At 40.2% G+C, this 20394-nt stretch overlaps 1 protein-coding gene across 6 annotated transcripts in view; it reads right to left on the bottom strand.

Annotated features, from left to right (window-relative positions):
- Positions 1–20394, bottom strand: part of ZFHX4 (zinc finger homeobox 4) — a 176712-nt gene that overhangs the window by 135251 nt on the left and 21067 nt on the right. For 3 of the 6 annotated variants that reach the window (XM_068525325.1, XM_068525328.1, XM_068525326.1), the window contains exons 2-3: positions 16002–18637; positions 14628–15130 (exon numbers count right to left, since the gene is read on the bottom strand). In XM_068525325.1, the coding sequence (XP_068381426.1) occupies positions 14628–15130; positions 16002–18591 (3093 nt within the window). In that variant the 5' untranslated portion in view covers positions 18592–18637. Of the gene's footprint in view, positions 1–14627; positions 15131–16001; positions 18638–19060; positions 19129–20394 lie in introns of all 6 variants that reach the window. The other 3 variants (XM_068525329.1, XM_068525330.1, XM_068525327.1) reach the window with 2 other exon arrangements.

Below are 20394 nucleotides of genomic sequence, written 5' to 3'. Positions count from 1 at the left end.
TAAGTTAAGAATGGCTTTTCAGGAATGACAAGTCCTAGATATAGTAGTGTAACCAAGTGCACTCACAGGAATTAAAAAGTGAAGTGTCTTACCAATAATAAGAAAAGCAGAAGTTATCTCCAAGTACAAAGAGCAATGCCAATGGAGTAGATGTGCTGACAGGACACGAGTAATATTTTCCACATATAAGAAAAGCTTTCATCTCAGACTGCGTTTTCAAAGCTATTTTTGTACCTTAATTAAGATCTCTAGAACTCACTGGAGTGTTTTTTTCTCCATTTACTAATATATTAACTAAGGCACAGAAATGCTTGCCAAAAACCACATAAAGAGTAAGAAAGTCAGCTGGATGCTTCAAGACAGAAAATGCCTAACTCCTTTAAACTTTTCTTGAGCTACAGAGGGCTGCAGGGAGACAGATGGGCATATCTTCCACTGCTTTTCTCTGAGATATCACCCCACACTCTCCCACCGCACCCCACCCCCAATATACTAATAATGGGAGGGCATCAAAAGTGATACCCACCTTGTCAAGGCTTATTTAAGCCCATCAGTGTTCTTGGACGTAAGTGCCGAAAGAGTCATCCAATCTTTCAGTCTCACTGTGTTTCAGACTCAAGAAAGCAGCTCTAGGGAATCTTTTAGCCTGAGACAATATGAGAGCTTATCATATTTTCTTGCGTAATTTTTCCTTAAAAACTTTTTTCAGAGTAAAACAGAAAGGAGGAATGATGCAATGTTATGTTCTAACAGTAGGCACCCTGGCAGCCCAAGCCCTGACCTTACCCTACTCATGTGAGCAGGAGGTCTCTGGAAATTGAAAACGTCAAGGTCATTTGTTAAGTGTTTGAATAAAATAGGATGATGCCTGAAATAGCTACAGATAAAATATCAAGACCATTTACCACTGATTAATTAGATTAGCTTAGAAACAAGTCTATTTTTGTTTTTATATCTAGAAAAAGAAAAAGAATCTTTCTAGTTAGCAAAAAAAAAGCACCGAGTAATATTTCACTTTATCCACATCTTTACCACTCTGAAAACATAAAAATCATGCTCACAAAACATCACATAGGTGGGGACTGGGAGGCAAGAGGGAGAGAAAATTTAAATTATACTGTTACTGTGCATTATTTTTCACATTATTTTTCAACAATGGGACATCTTGTGTGGAAACAAACAGCCACTTTATCAAAGTTCTGCAAGGCAGGAATCTAATTTCTTCCGTAAATACCACAGGAAATCTAAATATTAACTTTCTGGATGACACAAAGGAGTAAACATTGCTAAAATGTGTTATATAGAGGAGTAAAAATGTCCCTACAAACTTCTGGAATTCAGAAAAGCTGTTAGGGACAATTCACAAGGGAAAATAAAGCGCAGATAAAAAGCATTGTATAGTTTCTTCGAAAACCTGCAGAGCTTCTTGAGGACAGGAGCTGCTTCATATACCCTCTGTGTCTGTTTTATTCACTAGCACAGTGCAAGGAGGACAAACAAGCTTTTGTGTGTTACTAACACACCAATCTAACAAAATGTGTTTCAGTAATTATCATAAAATCTACCAACTTTTCATTCGTTAAGGAGAATTCAGTTCATAAACATTTTTCAAAGAACATTGTATAAACCAAATAATGGTTTACATTCTGACCTAAAAAAGAACTAAAAACTATGTAATGTTATCAGTGATTTTTCTAATTTGCCAGTCCTCACTACCCCCTCCCAAAGTCTCTAAATCTCTATCCATCTCCTCATTACTTCTTTTCTTTCCCTCTCAGAGGATGTCCTTCCCAAAGATCAGCTATTACAGTTATACTCTTAACATGCCACAAATAAGGCCTTCCTTTCCAGACATCTTTCTCAATGTATCTTCACTGGGACAAAGTGTCCTCTTTAAGATGGTGGGTGCTGGAACCAGTCAATCCAAGTATAAATCCTGACTCAGCTGGCACTGCTACCAGCTGTGTGACCTTGGATAAATTAATTAGGCTTTCATCGCCTTAGTTTCTTCATCTTCAAAATGGGTATAATAATAATGCCTACTTAATAGGTTTGCTGTTAGAATGAAATGAGTTAATATATTTCAAGAACTTAGAAGATTACCTGCCACCTAGTAAGTGCTCAATAAATGTTCAAATTTTTCTCACTGCACTTGTTGGCCATGGAGCAGAATATGAATAAAGAGCATCAGAAGAGTGATAAACATGTGTAATATTTTCTAAAGGGAAAGGGAAAAGAAGCTGATCAGGTATAAATAAGAAGTGACCAGCAGTACTGAGTCCAGTTAATATCAGTGATTGCTCTTTTGGGAATTCCACTTCTAGGTATAAACCTAAGAGAACGAAAACACATGTCCACACAAAAACCTATCCACAAATGTTCATACCACCATTATTCATAAGAGCCAAAAAGTGGAAACAACTCAAATGCCCATCAACTGATGAGAGGATAAATAAATGTAGTTTATCCATGCCATGGAAATTCCATAATAAAAAGGTATGAAGTACTGATTCACGCTACAATATGGATGAATCTTGAAAACATGCTCAGTGAAAGAAGCCAGTCACAAAGGACCATACATAGTATGATTCCATTTATATGAAATGTCGAGAATAAGCAAGTCTATATAGACAGAAGGCAATTAGTGGCTGCCTAGGGCCGGGACAGGGGAGGTTGGGATTATTGAGCGGGGGAGGGGTAAATGGCAGAGGATTTCTTTTTGGAGTGTTGAAACTGTTCTGAAATCAATTGTGGTGATGATTGCATAATTCTGTGACTAGTCTAAAAAACGTTGAATTCGATGCTTTAAATGGGTGAATTTCGTGGTACATGAATTATATCTCAACAAAGCTGTTGCAGATTAAAAAAAAAAAAGCAGCAAGAAACCAGAATACAATGGCCTCAACATTCACTGCACTGCCCACATGGTAGGTTTTGTAGTTTAGTTCTTTTAGTTCCTCCCTTTTCTATTTTAGAACTGATTTCTTGAGACTTTTACTCACATTTTCCTCAATAATTTCATGCTTAATTATTGAGATTGCTGTCTTATTTCATCATTTTCCCCTATGGACATCAACAGTTGATAAATTTAAGAAGATATTTGTTCTGATTACCTAATTCCCTGAATTTCAAGGATACTTTTGAGTCTAAGTGTCTTGTATCTGTGTGACTTTAAGGCAAAGAAAAGAATAGAGTACTAATTAGATAGATATTAATTTGAGAAACTCTTTGCTTTCAAAGATAACTTTTCAAAAGACTTAGTGCTCAAGCCTTTGTAAAAAGATACCTGCTCCAATGGTGGGACTAGGACCCGCCTTCTATAAGGTGAAAAAACGCTAAATGTGCTCCCCCAGTTGGTGAGGCCATTTACTTTCTGGAGCACCTATCACATTTACCAAATCATAACCTGTTCCCTGAACCTTTGATTAGTCATGTGTACATACAGAACTGATTTCAGGGCTTGTGGACGAGTCTTGCACAACATCATCAAAGGTTTATTACCTCTAGGGACTGAGAACACTTACAATTTGCAGGAAGAGATTTCTGAGTTCTACTTTAAAACAAAATAAGTAGGCATTAATGATTAACTCATAATCTTCAACAATTTTTTTTTTTTTTTTTTTTTTTTTAGAAATTCACGTTCTTTTATTTATTTATTTATGACTGTGTTGGGTCTTCGTTTCTGTGCGAGGGCTCTCTCCAGCTGCGGCAAGCGGGGACCACTCCTCATCGCGGCGCGCGGGCCTCTCACCACCGCGGCCTCTCCTGCTGCGGGGCACAGGCTCCAGACGCGCAGGCTCAGCAACTGTGGCCCACGGGCCCAGCCGCTCCGCGGCACGTGGGATCTTCCCAGACCAGGGCTCGAACCCGTGTCCCCTGCATCGGCAGGCAGATTCTCAACCACTGCACCACCAGGGAAGCCCAACAATTTTTTAAAAATAAGTCTTCGTATACTGTATTCTCACTCATTTCTCTCTCTCACATACACACAGACACACACACACACACGCGTGCACGAGCATGCAATTTGTTTCAGGGTTTGAGCAAAATAGGTATAGGTAGGTCTCCTTGGATACATACTGAAAACATCACTGGAGTACTGGCATTTTGCCTTTATAATCACGAAACACGTGAGAACTGAATATATCCACATTCTTCTATACCCACTGATAAGGAATTAAATGGTTCACTTTTTAGAAAAGTGTTCACAGACTTTAAAAAAAATCAGTTTCTATGTACTTCTGTACTTCTGTGCTTTTCCAATAAGTTATGAAGCCATTACTTTTAAAGGGGTAGCCACAGTTCTACAGGAAGAAATAAAATGACCTAGTACATGCTACAGGAACTTATAAGTAAATATTATACCTGAGAGTCTATTTTGAAACATACATCTAAGTAAATGTCAACACAATTAAGCAATAGGAAATGTTTGCATTTTTGACTTAAAGATGGTAATTCTATTGCCATGTTAAGAATGAATACTCTAAAAACTAAAGAATTCTTCATAAAACCCATCTTAGTTTTTCTAATATTTAAGGAATTAACAGAGCCAGAGACTCTATTTCTCTGGTAAAAAAAAAAGTTAGTTATGAATTCTCTTTGGATCTATTTTTAAGGAATTTGGTTTTGAGCCTGGGAAGTATCTTCTCAGGAAATGCTCATGATGGAAAAACTTGGTACGATGGTTCCATCCAAATGGTTTTTTTTTAATTACTTAATTTGCTAATAAAAATTATAATAAACCAAAACAAATAGATTAAACCAGAACTTGCTTTTAGTCAAATTCTTTCTCAAAAGACATTGAGGCGCCTCTGTTTAAAAAGCGGTGATAGTATCTCATAGTAAGTAAGAGAGTGTTTTCTCCCTTCCAAAGTTTGTGTAATATCAATTCACCAAATGAAATAAATTCTGAAAGGTATATTCTGCTGTTTACATATTTCCCATTTTAGCATGTTAATCTTATTTTAAAAAACAACACTATTTATTTGGTGTAAACTGGGGAATCATTCTCCCCTTCCCTCATGTCTGGTGTCACCTGCCCTGTTACTTAGTGGTAAGTGCTGAATATATGTTGAGTTTAAAGGAGATACTTTGTAAACTGACACTCTTCCAGAGGTGACGGCAATCAGACTTGCTACTTGATTTCCCACAACTGAACAATGAATGACTTCAGGCCCTAAGGACATATGCTAGTATTATTTTCAGGCCTGTCAAATAAATAGTTAGAAATATTTAAAGTCTTTAAAAGATACTGCCCATCATAATTATCCAAATGTCGTTGCATCCTTTACACACACCAGCTTTGGTATTGGGAGCTTCTCTCCTGCTAACAGTTCGGTCACTTCAAAACTAAGACTATTCTTCCTTTCCATTAAAAGAATATTTCATTAATGAGTACAGTCAACTGCAGTGGTGTCAATGACTGAGAATTTTTTGCAGGATCGGTAGCCAGATTCAGGAAGGCAAGCTTTCCTCAAGCATCTCTAAGGGAAGTCCATGTCAATAGTTCTAAAAAGATGTGGGCCGGTTCCTTGGAATCATTAGCAAAATTTCGAGGAGGAGAGAGGAAGGGAGTGCATTAGAAACCTATGGTGGAAAAGAAAATTCCTGGAAGCTTGGAACAAAATGAATCAAAGTAAGAAGTAAAAAATACAAGTTAAAAAAATAATAATAATTCAAAACAAGATTATTTTTAAAAATGCTAGTTACGTAGCAAATGAATAGGACTTCCTCCAGTAGTTATAAGGATGTCAGGAAAAGGGAAGAGGAGACTCAGGTCCTGGGCAGAGAGTAGACTGTGCTTTCCTTGTTGCTGTGTAGGAAGTTAAATGCTTAGGGAGGCACATTCCATCTTTCAGGTCAGCAGGGTACCATTTAGTACATTACTGCTGAAGTACCCTGGTGACCTGAATGAATTAAGGCAGCTTCCAAAGGTGCTTAACTTGCAAGCACTGAGAGCTCAGGCACTCAAAGTGATAAATATTCTATGAGTCCTTTACTATTTAATATACCAAACACCCCAAAATGCCAGCAAAAGGAAAGTTTCTTTAAAGGGAAAGCATTCTGTTGTGATAGGAAAGAGTCAGGTAACAGTTTGAACCCGCAGTCTCTCCTTCGGGCTTGGAGATGCCCGCAAGAGGTGTAAGTTCATCACACCAGTTGACTGCAGTCGTGGGTGCAAACCCTACCAGCCAGCTCTTATGTTACATTGCATCTGCAGTGTCTTTAAGGGAATCTGTAACTTGAAGGACTAAAGGTGGGCTCCAAAATAACTAACCCTGGACAAAACGGTTGTTTGCCTCTGAGGCCCCCAGCCCTTCTCTTCCTTTCTCACTCTCTGTTCTTCCTGTTCTCAAGTATTATAACAAAATGTTTTCATTCGCAAAGCCTTATACTGTAGGCGAAGGCTTGGGTTGAAAAGAGACCAGAGTGAGAACCCCAGCACGTGCTCTCACTATCTGTGAGGACTTGAACAAGGAGTTTTGCTCTGAATCTCAGTTTCCTCATATGTCAAAATGGGAATAACAACATATAACTGTTGGGAAAAGTAAATGAGATAATGCACATAAAATGCTTTAACTTACGATTGTTGTTCAAAAAGTTGTGCCATTTTAAGAGGTGATAAGTCAAGTATCAATACGGTTTCACTGACAACAGACTGGCATCAGAAGAAGGGATATTTTTGGTAAGATTCTTTCCAATAGCTTGTAAATCATACATAGACAGTCAATGACCAACTCTATCTATAAATAAGGCTCTTCTCAACACAAGACACATAATCACAGACTGAAAATCAGTATGTAAAACTTTTAAAGCTTTCCTCCCAAACTCGAATTAAGCAATACAGTTGGACTTATCAATAGCTCATTTCTTTACATCCTCAGCACTGCATTCCGCTAATTTTTATCGGCAGATATCCAGGGACAAAGAATTCTTCAACCCTAAACGTCCTCCACACTACTCCCTAAAAATTGAGTAATCGGAAAATATAACCCTAACATTTATCCCTTAAGCAACAAGGAGAGAGAAGTGTATATTCTATGCTTCCTAATATTTCCAATGAAAGAAAGTATTTAGGAACATCTGTATCAATAAAGTATTGAGAGTATGGTCTCAATACACATTTATATTTACATATACATATTTAATATATGTAGGTATTGTATTCAAAGCTGCAAAAGTACTTTTCCTTTAGGAAACCTAGAGTGTTAATAAAATATTATAAAACCGAGTGAAATGAAATGTTGCCACATGTAAGTGTTATTCGTGATAATACAGAACTGTCATTACAATAAGTTACCTTTAAGCAGAATTCTCGACAGTACTGCAGACTGGAGTTAGAAAGATCCCCCAAGACTCAAACTAAAGTAGCATCCTGGTTCTAGAAGGGAATTGACTGAAGTTATAATCTGACACATTTTGCATTCTTTAGTAAGTGGTTCTCTTCTTCATTTTCTAGGCAATGCATCAGTGGCACCATCCTCATGTTTAAAGAACAACATAAACGTTCCAAGAAATAGAAAAGCTCTATCCTGCTCTGTAATTCCCACCATAACCTTTGTCTGAAACTGACTAACAAAGTCGTACACCGCAAGACAGCAATGAGTCAGCCAAGACATACAAGTGACATTGTTCTACATGTACTGATGACCCAAGAAAGCAGTCACACTCAGCCTTTTGACCAACCATTGTTGAAAAAAAGCATGGAAGCTTTCAAGGGCTAGTATATGGATTCACCCCTTAATTTGATTAATGTCCCTGCCACACTGGAAGAACAGAGTGAGTTAGGAAGCATCACCTTAGAGAAGATGGTTTGTATCCTTCCTCATTAATGGGACACAACCTCCTGTAAACAGAGACATTTAAAAACCTGGCCCAAAGGAAGTGCTTAATGAACGTTTCTGTATTTATTAGAAGTAGAACTTGGGATGTCATTTGGGCCTTCTGCAAACAGAACATTAATCACCATACTCCTCCTAGGTTACAGAACCTGTGAAGACATTTCCTAACGGGTTCTAGGGGGCTGTGCCTCCATCGTTGTTCTTCTTTTGAATAATCATATCATCATAAGCTCTCCCGCAATACACTGATAATTTGGGGGAAAAAAGTGCCTTTGAAGGCTTGAATTATCTGAATAATGAACAAATCTCCACGTCTAATTGAACTCAGCCTAAGCAGAGGCTCAGACTCCAAGCAAACTTGGTAAAGCATTTCCAGTAGAACTCAGGCCGGCCAGATGTTCTGGAAGCAGAACCGTGGTCATTATGCACATGCCAGCTCCACCACACTCCATCCCGGGCCAAGACCCTTTCGGCAGCGCAAGGCCTGCTTAACATATGACTCTGGCCGCCTTACCACGTGGCATCCTAGGACCCATCTGAACATTTCAGCGATTTTAAACGAGCTCCACTGACAGGGATGATTACGTGGAAGCCAAAGAAACAGACAGGGAGAGCACGTTCATTATGAGATATAACACCTTTGTCTGCATTCCCTAAATGACCTCAGGTTGGGGGACACACAGGGATTTACTAATTTGGGTTAAACCATACCTACACTTCACATGAGACAGAATGAGCACAAGTTATACAAAAACAGTAACATAAATCCCAAAGTCTGAGTTGACACGGTCCTGGAGTGAAGTGAATGGTAGTGCCAGAGTTTTCACTGCTTCTCTGAAGTGGAGGGTTGGGTGTGATGTGTGTGGAGGGAGGGTGTGTGTGTGCGTGTGTGTATCCGGAAGAAGGGAAATGCAGGAAGCTCTTAGGGTGGGGCACCGCCCTATCACAACTCCATCCCTGATGTAACCACCGTCTCCCCTCACACATTAGAAATTCACCCAGGTCAAGCGGTTCCTTTAAAAGCAAATGCACCTTGGGAAAGACCTGAAAGTCATTTACACCTTTGGATGCACTACTCTGCTTTTATGAAAAAGGCTTCTTTCCTCCTCAATGAAAGGAATGCTAGTTTTCTTTGGGGAATTAGATGGGTAATCTCGCAACACAGAGTATTTCCACGAAGAGAAGTTCTAGATGAGAAAACAGTAAGGATTTCAGCCAAAGAGAGAAGAGAATAACGGCGTGTGCCTGATGTGTGGGGAGATGGTAGCACTAGTTAAGGAAAGACTTGTCAGAAATAAAGTAGGAGGATTCCAATGACACGCTTTGCTTTCTTTAAATTTCGTCTGGGTTTGTTAACAATTTCACACATTAAAAATCATTTTATCTATCCACACATGGATGTAATAAGTTGTTAATGCCTGGTCTAAAGTAATCCTTCTAGGGATTGGTATGTATCAATATATATCTATATATATGTGTATCTATCTATCTATTATGTATCTGGATAGACAGACATTTTTGGTCATTTCTTCCTGGTGGAATACAAAGAGGGTTCTCAGCTCATAATGTAGTATATATTTCTCGCCATGTGAATGCAGTGAGAATGCCCATATTTGTGCTGGAGTAGCCATGTTCCAACACATGGCTGTGCTTCAGTAAATGTCAAGCTTAAAAACAGAAGTAGACATAGTAGTAGGGCTGGCCAATTACATTGTGATCTGAAAACACTAGTGATTTATTAGTTGCTATTAGCTAAACAGCTGACCTCTATTTGATCTGTATATTTATTAGTTATAAGTATTAGGCAAGCATGTATTTTTCTACTATAGAAACTTGTTTTTTCAGCCTCTGCCTTGTCTTTTTATATGAGAATACAACAGAATAATTTGAGTTGGGATTACTTTTTTAAAAAATAAATCCTGCAACTGAAATTAAATTTCACACTGCATTTCAACCTTGAAAGGAACAGAAATCTGAAACTAACACAGAAAGTGCAAAATTTCCCATATTCACGTTAAGGTTTAGCAACAGAAAAGAAAAACTTTTGTTTATCTCTGAAAACAGCTTTCTTCATCTAAACAAATGACTAGAATAAGATTAAGAAAAACCTGTTTTGGTTTTTTAGATACACACACATATTCCAATTTCCTTTTGCACAATGACTTTTATGCATATGGGTACCACGCAATCTCCTAACCTCTTTTACCATCGCACTGGGACAATGACAGTTCAATAACTGAAATGGGTATATTTGATTTTAAATTGCAAAGTTGGGCTCAGGCCTATTGAAATGAAAATGCTTGTAATTCTTTGTTAATTCCAAACTGATTGGGTTATTATTTCCTACCAGTTAAAAAAAAGAAAAAGCAGAAAAGGCAGGTGAAGCTAATTATTCCATTTTTTTATTTCCTTGCCATGTACTTTGCCCAGCATGGTTTTTGCATTCTCTTCTGTGACCCCCCCCCCCCCAGCACCTTGATTTCAGTTCTTAACCCGGATTCTTTCATCCATAACATGGATAATGAGAAAACTCCAAAAATGTTCCTTGGGGGAATGTTACACTAAAAGTTACCTAGGACTAAGTCCCACGTGTCATCCTTTGCTCACCATGGAGACAAGAGGTTCATTCACTGCCCTCAGCCAATTTGAAATCCAAATATGAAAACAGCATTATGGAATTCAGACAGATGATTCTCCTTCACAACTGGCAGATGCAGGAAGAAAAAAAAAAAAAAAACTAGTATAATTAAGCTTTTGACTTTGAACCAGCGAAGCCATGAACACCTCACTTAAAAATACAATATAATATTATCAAAGCAGCTAAAGCGCAGGTGTGGCAAGCGTATTTGCATGCCCTGCGCAGGATGGTGGTCGACCAATCAGCTGGCCAGAAAAGTCTCGGTCATTCTTCGGCAAGAATAAGGTAAACTGTAAATCTGAAATATTACCAAAGTCTTATTTGTTCTTTCTCAGTTAGAACGTGTAGTGCTAAGTGGTTTTCATTACATTTTTTTACTGGACACTTTAGAAAAGGATTGGGATCATTTAAGGGGTAGACCAAATCGCAGTGCATTTTTTTTTAATGAGGGTTGGAAGTAAAGGAGTTTCTTTAATACGTCCATGCATTAGCCCATTATTCATCTTACAAATATTTATTGAGGACTCATTATGTGAATATCAATCGACAGAAATTTGTAAAGGATGCAAAGGCTTGAAATTGGGAAAACATAATCAAATCGAATAAAGTGCTTAGCTGAGAACACTGTGTTGGCATTATATACAGATGCGCGCACACACACACACACACACACACACACACACACACACACACTTTACCTTGCAACACTGATTGTAGCCATCTATGCATTCAGTACTTATTAACCTCACTTTAAACATACTTTCAGACATTAAAAGAGAAGATTAAGGTCAATCTGCAGTTTCATTTTATCGTTTGAATTTCCTAGCCCAATTTTGCTTCGTTAAAATTTCCGGAGGAAAAAAATATCAAAATTTAACAGTGCTTACTGCTTCAGAGAAGTTTGCCTGAAGAAAGGACTAAGCTTTTCTTAACAATAACAAAATTCCTTTAAGAAAAAAAAATCCTAAGGTAAAGAATACTGCCAAAAAATGAACACAGCTTTGTTTGTTTTTGCAGTCATCGTTAGCAATAGACATAAAGGTATTCTTTTTTTGAGTCCATGTGGAAAAATCATCAACACATTCTGCCTCTGGGTTCTTTGCCAAAATACCGTAACCCACAAGCCTTCTACCTTAAACATGAAAGGAAAAGGTGTTGTTCTGGTCAAATAAAGAAATAATTTTTACTAGCATACGTCTAATGTTAAAGCTGCCTAAATCCTGCCAAATACATTAAAACGACATCTGTAAAACAGATTTTCATTAAATTGATCAGGTTAAAGTTAAGCAGCTAGGCAGATGATGCTTTTAAGCTACCCCTTAACCTTTAACCTTTAACCTCCTTAAACTGGAATAAGGACACACACATCTTTGAGGTAATGCTGCTTCAGGCTGACCATGCAAGAGGTAAGTGGCCTATTCAAATTGCCCCGACACATCCCCACATTTGGAGTGTTATGAATCAATATGCTGTCAATGAGGAAAAGAGCTGTTTTCTCCCAGCTCTGTATTTGTCTTTTAACTGCTACTTGTCACTTTCCCTTGAAGTCTGAATAATTCACGATGCAAAATGATGTAAATTAAACTCCTAATGCAAATGAATTTTATATAGGCGGTTATTATCTAGTCATTAGCTCAGACACCATTTTAAGTCTAATTTTAATATTTTCACCATATTACAAACCATCATTTTTTTCCAGGCCTAGGCCAATTTGTTAGGGTCTCATTTAAAAGCAATTAATGTTACTTATGGAGCAATTTTATTTTGCCGACACAAGCCGACCAAGCTTACTAATATCCTCATTGCTGCACTTGAAAATCCTCTGGATCTGACTCACACAGTTTCTGTAAATCAGTTTAGAAACAGCATCCTCAACACATTGCTAACTCTGGAGGAACTTTTCTAGTGACTTCTAGAAAGAATGACTGCTCCTTGAAGGCTAATGCAAAAATAATATAGTTCAATTGCCCAATACCAAGTTTCAATGGCTCCAATATTTCTCTCTTCCATCTTCCTTTAATTCAAGGTAAGTTTGTTCAAAGTGTGTTTTTATTTGTTTGTTGACCATTTTTAGACACCACACCACAAGGACATTTGGGTATTTAAGAGATAAGCAAATAAAAAAGATGGGGGAAAAGTCAATTTATATACGACATAACATTTTTAAGGTAAGAGTACATATAGCCTTTGGTTCTGGGATCTAAAGCTCTCTCTGCTTTAAGGCCCTCTTTATAAGCAAGTTCTATCTCATCTGGTTGTTACACTTTCAAAGACAATATCCAACTCTCTCTGAAAAGGAACTTCAAGGGTAACCCTGACACCTAGCAAACTGCTCTACAGACAGTGAGGGTAGTCAATCCATACTCATGGAATGAATGGATAAACTTAATACACACATACACATGTGTAAATAATCGTCAAACAATTAGATTAAATAACCTTTCCCGAGAAAATAAACAGGAACGCTCTACCTTTCTTCAGCTTCCCACATGAGATTAATAAAACAGAAAAATTTGTACATTTATATCTTCTATTCACAACATGTTAATTTAAAGTGTTAGAGGAGCTGTGTGAATACAAACACAGTTCATGAATATTCTACATAGCTCCCAGGGTCAAGATCTATTATTTATACAAACTTAATGTGTATTTTTTTTTCTCCTAGGTATTCTAAAAGTTTTAATAGTTGAGGTATCAGCAGAAGAAAAGTTGACAACTGAATTGTCTGTCAACTGTTGCTGTAAAAGCTATGAATTATAATACAATTAATCCATTATATTATATTTTCAATACCATCAACTTAGAAGCTTTCCATCTTACGTCAGGGCCTGTACTCCCCTCAAACTGTATAACCCAAATCTAATGCTTTCATTATTGATCCACAGAGAGCCGATATTACAGGAACAACCTTACAAATTCTCACACCACGACTTCAGGTTTTCATGCTCAGTACATCAATCCAGCATTTGAACTTCAAGAAACAGCCCAAACAAATAGTGGCAGGCCAACCCAAATAAATAATTCTTGCCCCTGCTCGAGATAGCCACAATCTGCTCTTTCTGTGGTCTGTTTATAGTTCGAAAGAGCATTAGAAGAGCCATAGGTATTATAATCACTGGTTGACTCCTGATAGTAATCACTGATTTCTAGTATAAATCAATAGATAACACTTGCAAAATGGATTTTGTAATCATATTTAGAGCTTGTTACGATGACTAATGGTTTGCAATATTTTCTGAATTTTCATATCCTCTGGACAAAAGAAGTTTTTATAAGTTACCAAGTTATTCATCATAGAAATGAATCTGTTACATTTGTACATGAACCAAGACAATCAAGCCAATCCAGTAAACAAACTGCAGAAAATAAATTAACCAGTAATTAGGTTGAGAAAAAGTCAAGACAAGGTATGTAACAAATGATGTTCACCCCTTGCGCGTGTTCATTACATCCGTATAATTTTTTTTTTTTTCCCCTGTAATATTAAAAGTCTAGTTGCCATTCAATGAACATTTTTACCTGCGCCACACCCACTGAGGGGGATAAAAACTTTACTAGCTGGGAAAAGTCATGCAAAATAACAACAGAGTTAAGTAGGAGACTGACAACTGATGCTAAGGGAGGGCGTGTTTTCACTCAATACCACCAGGAGCTTGCAGGGAAAAAAACCCCAAAAACCACACATAGTGTTTGGATCATCCTTGTTTGTCACCAAACAAAAGATGGTGCACTCACAAGGCAGCGCTATTTTTGTCCTCTGCTCCCTGAAACCATTAATACTTAGCTAAGAGTGTTGCTATGTTGTTGTTTTTGATCAATCAATAAAAGAGGTTTAAGAGTACTATTTTATATATGGAAACACTCAGAAAAGTGATTTTATTTCAGGGCAACCAGTAGAGTGATCAATCCCACGGAGATACGTGTAAAAGGGACACATGGCAAATCCTTTAAATGTATTTTCTGATTCCATCTACTTCAACAGGCTCTGCATTTAGCAACGTGAAGCAGAAACTGTGGCTCTTGCCCTTCTACTTTTTTTTTTTTGTTTCCCCTCTTTTTTCCTTAACTTGCAGATTTGTGGTCCAAGCTCCAAAACAGTTAATTCCCTCCTCTACTCTGCGCCAAGAGAAATGGATGACACTGCTTACCTTGTAGAGCTTCAGGGCTGCCTCGTGCCTGTGATGGGTGGTATGCAAGCGTAATTTATCCACGCTGTTGGTGTAGTAGTCACAGGCGTTACATTTTAGGTGAACGGGGTTGCCAATGGCAATGCACTTCAGCCTCCACTCATTGCTTTTGCCCCCTTCTTTAATGTGAGCCACCAGTTGATATTTCTGCATATGTTTATCAGTCTTGCAGTGGAGCTGGAAGTTGGCTTTGAGCTGAGAGTTGTAGTTACAGAGCTTGCACTGGTAGATATCTCCAATTACAGCCCTCCATTCCTCTTCTGGGAGGGAGCGCTCACTGCTCACATGCACGCTTAGGGCCTCCAGGCTGTCAGAGGTGAATTTGTTGCAAACAGCACACTGGAATAGCTTCAGCGCTGGGTCACTGATATAAGGTGACAGCTCTCCTGCAGTAAGGAGGGACAGGTCATCACCCATTAGCTGACCACTGGCAAGCCGGATTTCAGGCGGCAGCTCATTATTTACTACAGGAAAAAAAAAAAATTGAAAGGAAAAATAGAGACTGGAAAACACAGCGCACACAAAGGAACCTGTAAAATAAAGTCTTGACAAGGAATGTGCTTTCTCTAGAGCTTAAACTATAAAAAGCTGTAATAGGATTGAATCAGGATCAATTACAATCATCCCTTTCAACTTCTAAATTCCCTCATCAGATAGCTTTAATTACTCCTCCTGGGCGTGATGTCATTCTGAAATTTGTATTTTCCAGGGCAGGAAAGTTGATCAATACCATAACAAAACAGTCACGTGCTTGCAATTTAAGCACCTAGATAAACTTACATGAGCACTAATTGTTATTTCACAATTTGTCTAAAAGCTTGATGAGATTTGGCTAATACTGTATGCGTGCCTGCAATCTACCGCCAAATAGCTGGGGTAAGGTAACGGTATTACTGTTCGTTTAATTATCTTCAATCACAGACATTAAATTATTTTTCAAAAAAATCTCATGAAAAATAATGGCATACCCTTTGGAAGCTCAAGTTTGATATTTTAGTGCATAATTGCCGAAACTGAAGCTATAAACCTAGTAAGGTATAGCTAACGATGACAGGCAATTAATGCCAATTAGTATGTGTTAATCAACCTCTTACAGGCAAACAAAGTTTGCCAACTCCTCTTCTGCGGCCCTTGCTCCCTTAACTCCTTCCTCTCTGAAGTTAATTCAGGTTTGAAGTGAAGCACAAATGGTTGGATTATCGAGCTCAAAGAGAAAGTCCCTTCTAGTAAACTGTCCCCAATGTGTCGGCACTCACCACTTTATCTGGGTGCATCACGCCAAATCAAAATGTGATGAGAAACTAACAGCAGTGCGGAAAAGCAGTAAATACTGACCAAGTCCCGGTGCCAGAGCGGCCGCTGTCGCCGGGTCCAGCTGGAATGGATTGATCATCAGCTGCGGGTCGCCGGGGTTGTCCAGCTTCATCCCGGTCAGGCCTATATTCTGGGCTAGGTAGTACTGATACAGCTCTGCCTCGGCCGGGGCGAGGCCCAGGTGCAGGTTATGCTGGATCTGCTTCATGTTTTGCTGCAGAAGCATCATGTTGTGCATGTGCTTTTCACTGGTCATGTGAATCCGCAGGTTCCGGGCCACGTTGGTTTCGTAATCGCACACCTCGCAGCGCCAGGTGGGTTTCTGCTTGGGTTTGGACGGAGAGGGGGTCCCGCAGCCACTGAGGCTGGGGTTGGAGGTCGGGGCCGAGTGGCCGAACACCTGCTCGCCGTTGCCATTTTGGAGATTCTGCACATTGTTCAGGTGCTTGTCCGACTGCATATGAATACTGAGGTTGCCTTTGGTAGTGGTGGAGTAGTTACAGACCTCACAGCGGAAGGGTTTATAGCCACATGTGTAACTCTCGCCCCGGGCGAGCCTGGGGTGAGGCTGTCCAGTCTTACAATAAACGCAGGAGCCGCCCGGCTCGGGGTGTTTCTCCTTCATGTGGGCCTCCAGGGTCTGCTGATATTTGTAGTGCCAGTTACATTTGGGACATTTGAGGGTTTTGCATGAGTTCCTTGAGTGCATCATAGTCATATGACCCCCAAGAGACCTCGAGGACCCCAAAACCGTGTCGCACTTGGGACACTCGATGCCACTGCCCGGTGAGCCGTCCCCGCCGGGCCCCGGGGTGCTGGGGGCGCTCGGGGTGAAGCCGTGCTGGTGAGGAACAGCCGCGCTGTCTTCGTCCCCCCGGGCCGTCTCACTTGGGTGAGCAGCCGTGGCACCGTCTTGACTGGCACTCGCTTCTGCCAGGTCCTTGCCACCGAGGCCGTAGCCGGCGGCGACACCGCCCCCGGCCCTGACGGCGGAGGCCTGCTTCTTCTTTTCTGGGTCGTCAGAAACAGTGGCCGAGGAGGACGAGGGGCCCTTTTCGATGAATTTTAGCACACTGGATGATAAAGGAGAAATGCTTTGGTTTAAGAGAGGGAAATCTTTGTTACCAATACCATCGGTGAGTTCACCTAATACTTCCTCGTCGTCAAGTTCATTGGAGTACGCATCCTCTTCGTCCTCATCTCCCGCCTCGGTGGGCTCGCTCTTGACCGGGCACTCCCCGTTGGGGTGCAAAGCGTGGCTCTCTTTTGGCCTTTCACAGTTGTTCTCTTGGTCTTTGCTCTCTGACGTCTTGCTAGACTCAGACGATGCGTGGCTGAGGGAGACGGAGGTAATCGGGGTGCTCACTACTAAACTAGACAGCCCCCCCAGAGTCACTTCAGCCTTTGGCATTTGGGTGATCCCCAGCGGCTGCTCTGCTGAGCCGGGGCTGCTCGCGCTGCCCTTCAAGAAGGCAAAGCCAGCCGGCAAAGAGTCACCATTTTCAACATGAAAAGCGCTCCATAAACCGCGGAAGGTTGGGTCGGGTCCTATGAGGTTCGTAGTAGAAAAATGGGGATAAACAGAAGTGGATTTTTTTGGTTCCAGAAAGCTTATAAGAGGTTCTTTGTCTTTGCCGATCCCCTGTATGATGGCGGAGACGCACTTGTTACTGAGGAGCTTCTGTTCCTCCTCGTTAAGGGTCATCCGATGATCATGCACAGCATGGGTTACAAATGACCTGATATAACCGAAAGACAGCTTGCACAAGAAACACATTAAAACGGGTTTCCTTTTCCCATCGCTAACACAACCATCGAATTTGGACAAGTCCACATTGTTGGGGACATCTTTGGACACACAGGAGTTTTTGGCTGAGCCATCACTGGTTAGATAGTCTTTCTCTCTCTTGTGTCGGAGATCGTAGACACGGAAACTGTGCAACACAGGACCAACTCCTGCTAGTGCTGAGGTATTTGGGAAAGCCTGATCGGCCGTAAATGGTTTCCCGAGGGATGAAGCGATATGAAAAGTGTTGATGATCTGTGGGTAGAACGACAGAGGTGCAGAAGCAGGCTGATCACTTTTCTCTCCAGCCGATGCCAGGGAGTCCAGAAACATGGCTGTAGAAAAGAGTTTGCTATTTGCCCCAGTCTGTGCATTCTGCCCACTTTCTTTGGAGTCCTCAATTATATAAGCTGACCCATCAGGCTGGTAAACGATCTCCCCGGTCAGATTTTCCACGTCACTGTCCTCTAACTCGCTGATCTCGCTCTCGTTGTCATCCTTCAGGACCGGAAGGCGGGCATTCGGGCAGTGGTGTTCCATGTATTTCTGTAAACTGGGAAAAGAAGTAGCACATTCGTTGCACGGTATCTCCTTGGCTGAGGTAACCTGAGTGGCAGCTGCATTCTCGACGCTGAAACCCAGCAAGACTTCACTTTTGCGCTCATCCGTTTTCAGGTTGTCATCTGTGGAGCTGTTTTCCCTGTCAGGCTCCATCCCTGCAACTTTCTCTGGCACCTCATTATCAAGTTGTGCCGTTCCACATAGCTTTGATGTGCTCTGCCCATTTTCCTGCCTTGAGATAGGAGGGGAGTCACAGGTTTCCATGGCAATTGCTACATGGGGATCTCATTTCATCCAGCCTGTCAGGGACCTGGATAAAAAATAAGGTGAGAGGAGCCATTTTTATTAAATAATGACACAGCTCACTAATAGCCCATCACTAATTTACAGCTGCTGTAAACTCATACTATCTAAAAAGGTGAGGGGGAAAAAGTTAAAACCAGCGTACCTATCTATCACAGACAGACTTTGTATAAATGTAGCAAAATAATGTAGATAGCTATCACAGGCATGCCTAGACATCCAAAGTGTTTTTGAAATCACTATGAGCATTCATCACAAATCTAAAATTCGTATCAGTAAGCCGTATTTTTTTTTCATTCCTGTTTTCTGAAAACGGATAGAACATACGTAAAAGCTTTAACACCCCTTTTAATAGAAATCTAAATGGCTTTCATAAATGACAGCGGGAATAAAAGGACAACACAAATAACTTGTAATTTTTTAAATTTACCTTTTGCTTTATCAGGCAGTGACTAGAAGGGGGGATGCGCGTGGGAGGGAGACCAACAATAAAGGAGCCTTAAAATGAGAAATAATTACAGTCACAGGCAGCACGAACCAAACTCTTCTCTGGTTTTCATTTTGCCAGTAAATCAGCTTACTACAAATCTTCCTTGTGCAAAAGCTCTCAGCAGGTATCTGGCTGGCCCTGATTAAGCACCAATCACAATTCTTCCCCACACTTCAGTCACCTCAATAGGCACCAGAACAGAAATTAATATTTACTGCAACCAGTCCTACCATCCTAGGGGACAATCGTATTCACTCCGTTGTTTTTTTTTGTTTGTTTGTTTTTTTTGTTTTTTTTCCCACTGCAATACATAATGAACACCATTCCAAATACCATTTTGATGTTATCAGTCCTGGTGAGTTGCCCATCTCTCAACCACTGCCTCAATCAACATCTCCCTTGGCTTAACAAATCATACCCAGGCACTACTGATGAAAATACTTCAATCTTTTTATTTAGTTTTCTCCAGACAAGCATTTTAGGCCATAAACTCCCTTTGTTGAGAATAAGATGCACTCTACAAAGCCATATCAGTTTCTGGTAGCACGGCAAGGTACCAGGGGAAAGTTGGGTATAGGTTGGTAAAAATGCGTTCCCTTTCTGTGTGTCAGTATGTATGTGTGTGCCCACTTGTGTGTGTACCTACAAACCTCAGCTACTGGAACAGCAGCTTGATTGGGGCTTAAGCTTCTCTGAGTCGCTGCAGATCTCTCCATTTGCAGAATGATTCCACTATACACGAGAGTTGAGTGGTCTCAAACTTTAGTGCTTGTTTTCATTCTGTGACCCAGGCACCATCTTGATTTTATGAAACAGGTAACCCATCTTCTTTCAAATCTCAAAACAGAAGGGACTCAGAACTTCAAAGCAAAAAGCTCTGTAATGTAAAAGTATCAACACTTTCACGCACGCTGACGATTTCTGAAACAAGGAAGGTTGACGCGGCTATACTGCATTTCGTGTTCTATTGGGGACCTGGCTATACTGCATTACGTATTATATTGGGGAGGATGGGCACGCGATGACTCACCCTGGATGCCCCTCCCACGCCTACATTCTATTGTGTAGACTTCACAGTGGCAGAGAGCTAAGAAGAAAACATAACTCTGGGCTCATCAATATTACTAGGCATTTTAGAAATTCCTTTTCAAAAGTTCTTCTAGAAGAAAGACATCCTTGAAGGTCACTGGCATATTAAGTATGAAGAATAACTTCTTCATACTCTCTTTACTGTAATCAAATTTCATCTTAGCTAAATCAGAGAGGAAGTCATC

This window comes from Eschrichtius robustus, chromosome 17 (genome assembly GCF_028021215.1).
Source record: "Eschrichtius robustus isolate mEscRob2 chromosome 17, mEscRob2.pri, whole genome shotgun sequence".
Taxonomy (NCBI): domain Eukaryota; kingdom Metazoa; phylum Chordata; class Mammalia; order Artiodactyla; family Eschrichtiidae; genus Eschrichtius; species Eschrichtius robustus.
Note: the sequence above shows the minus strand (reverse complement) of the source record. Positions and strands in the feature narration are given on the sequence as shown.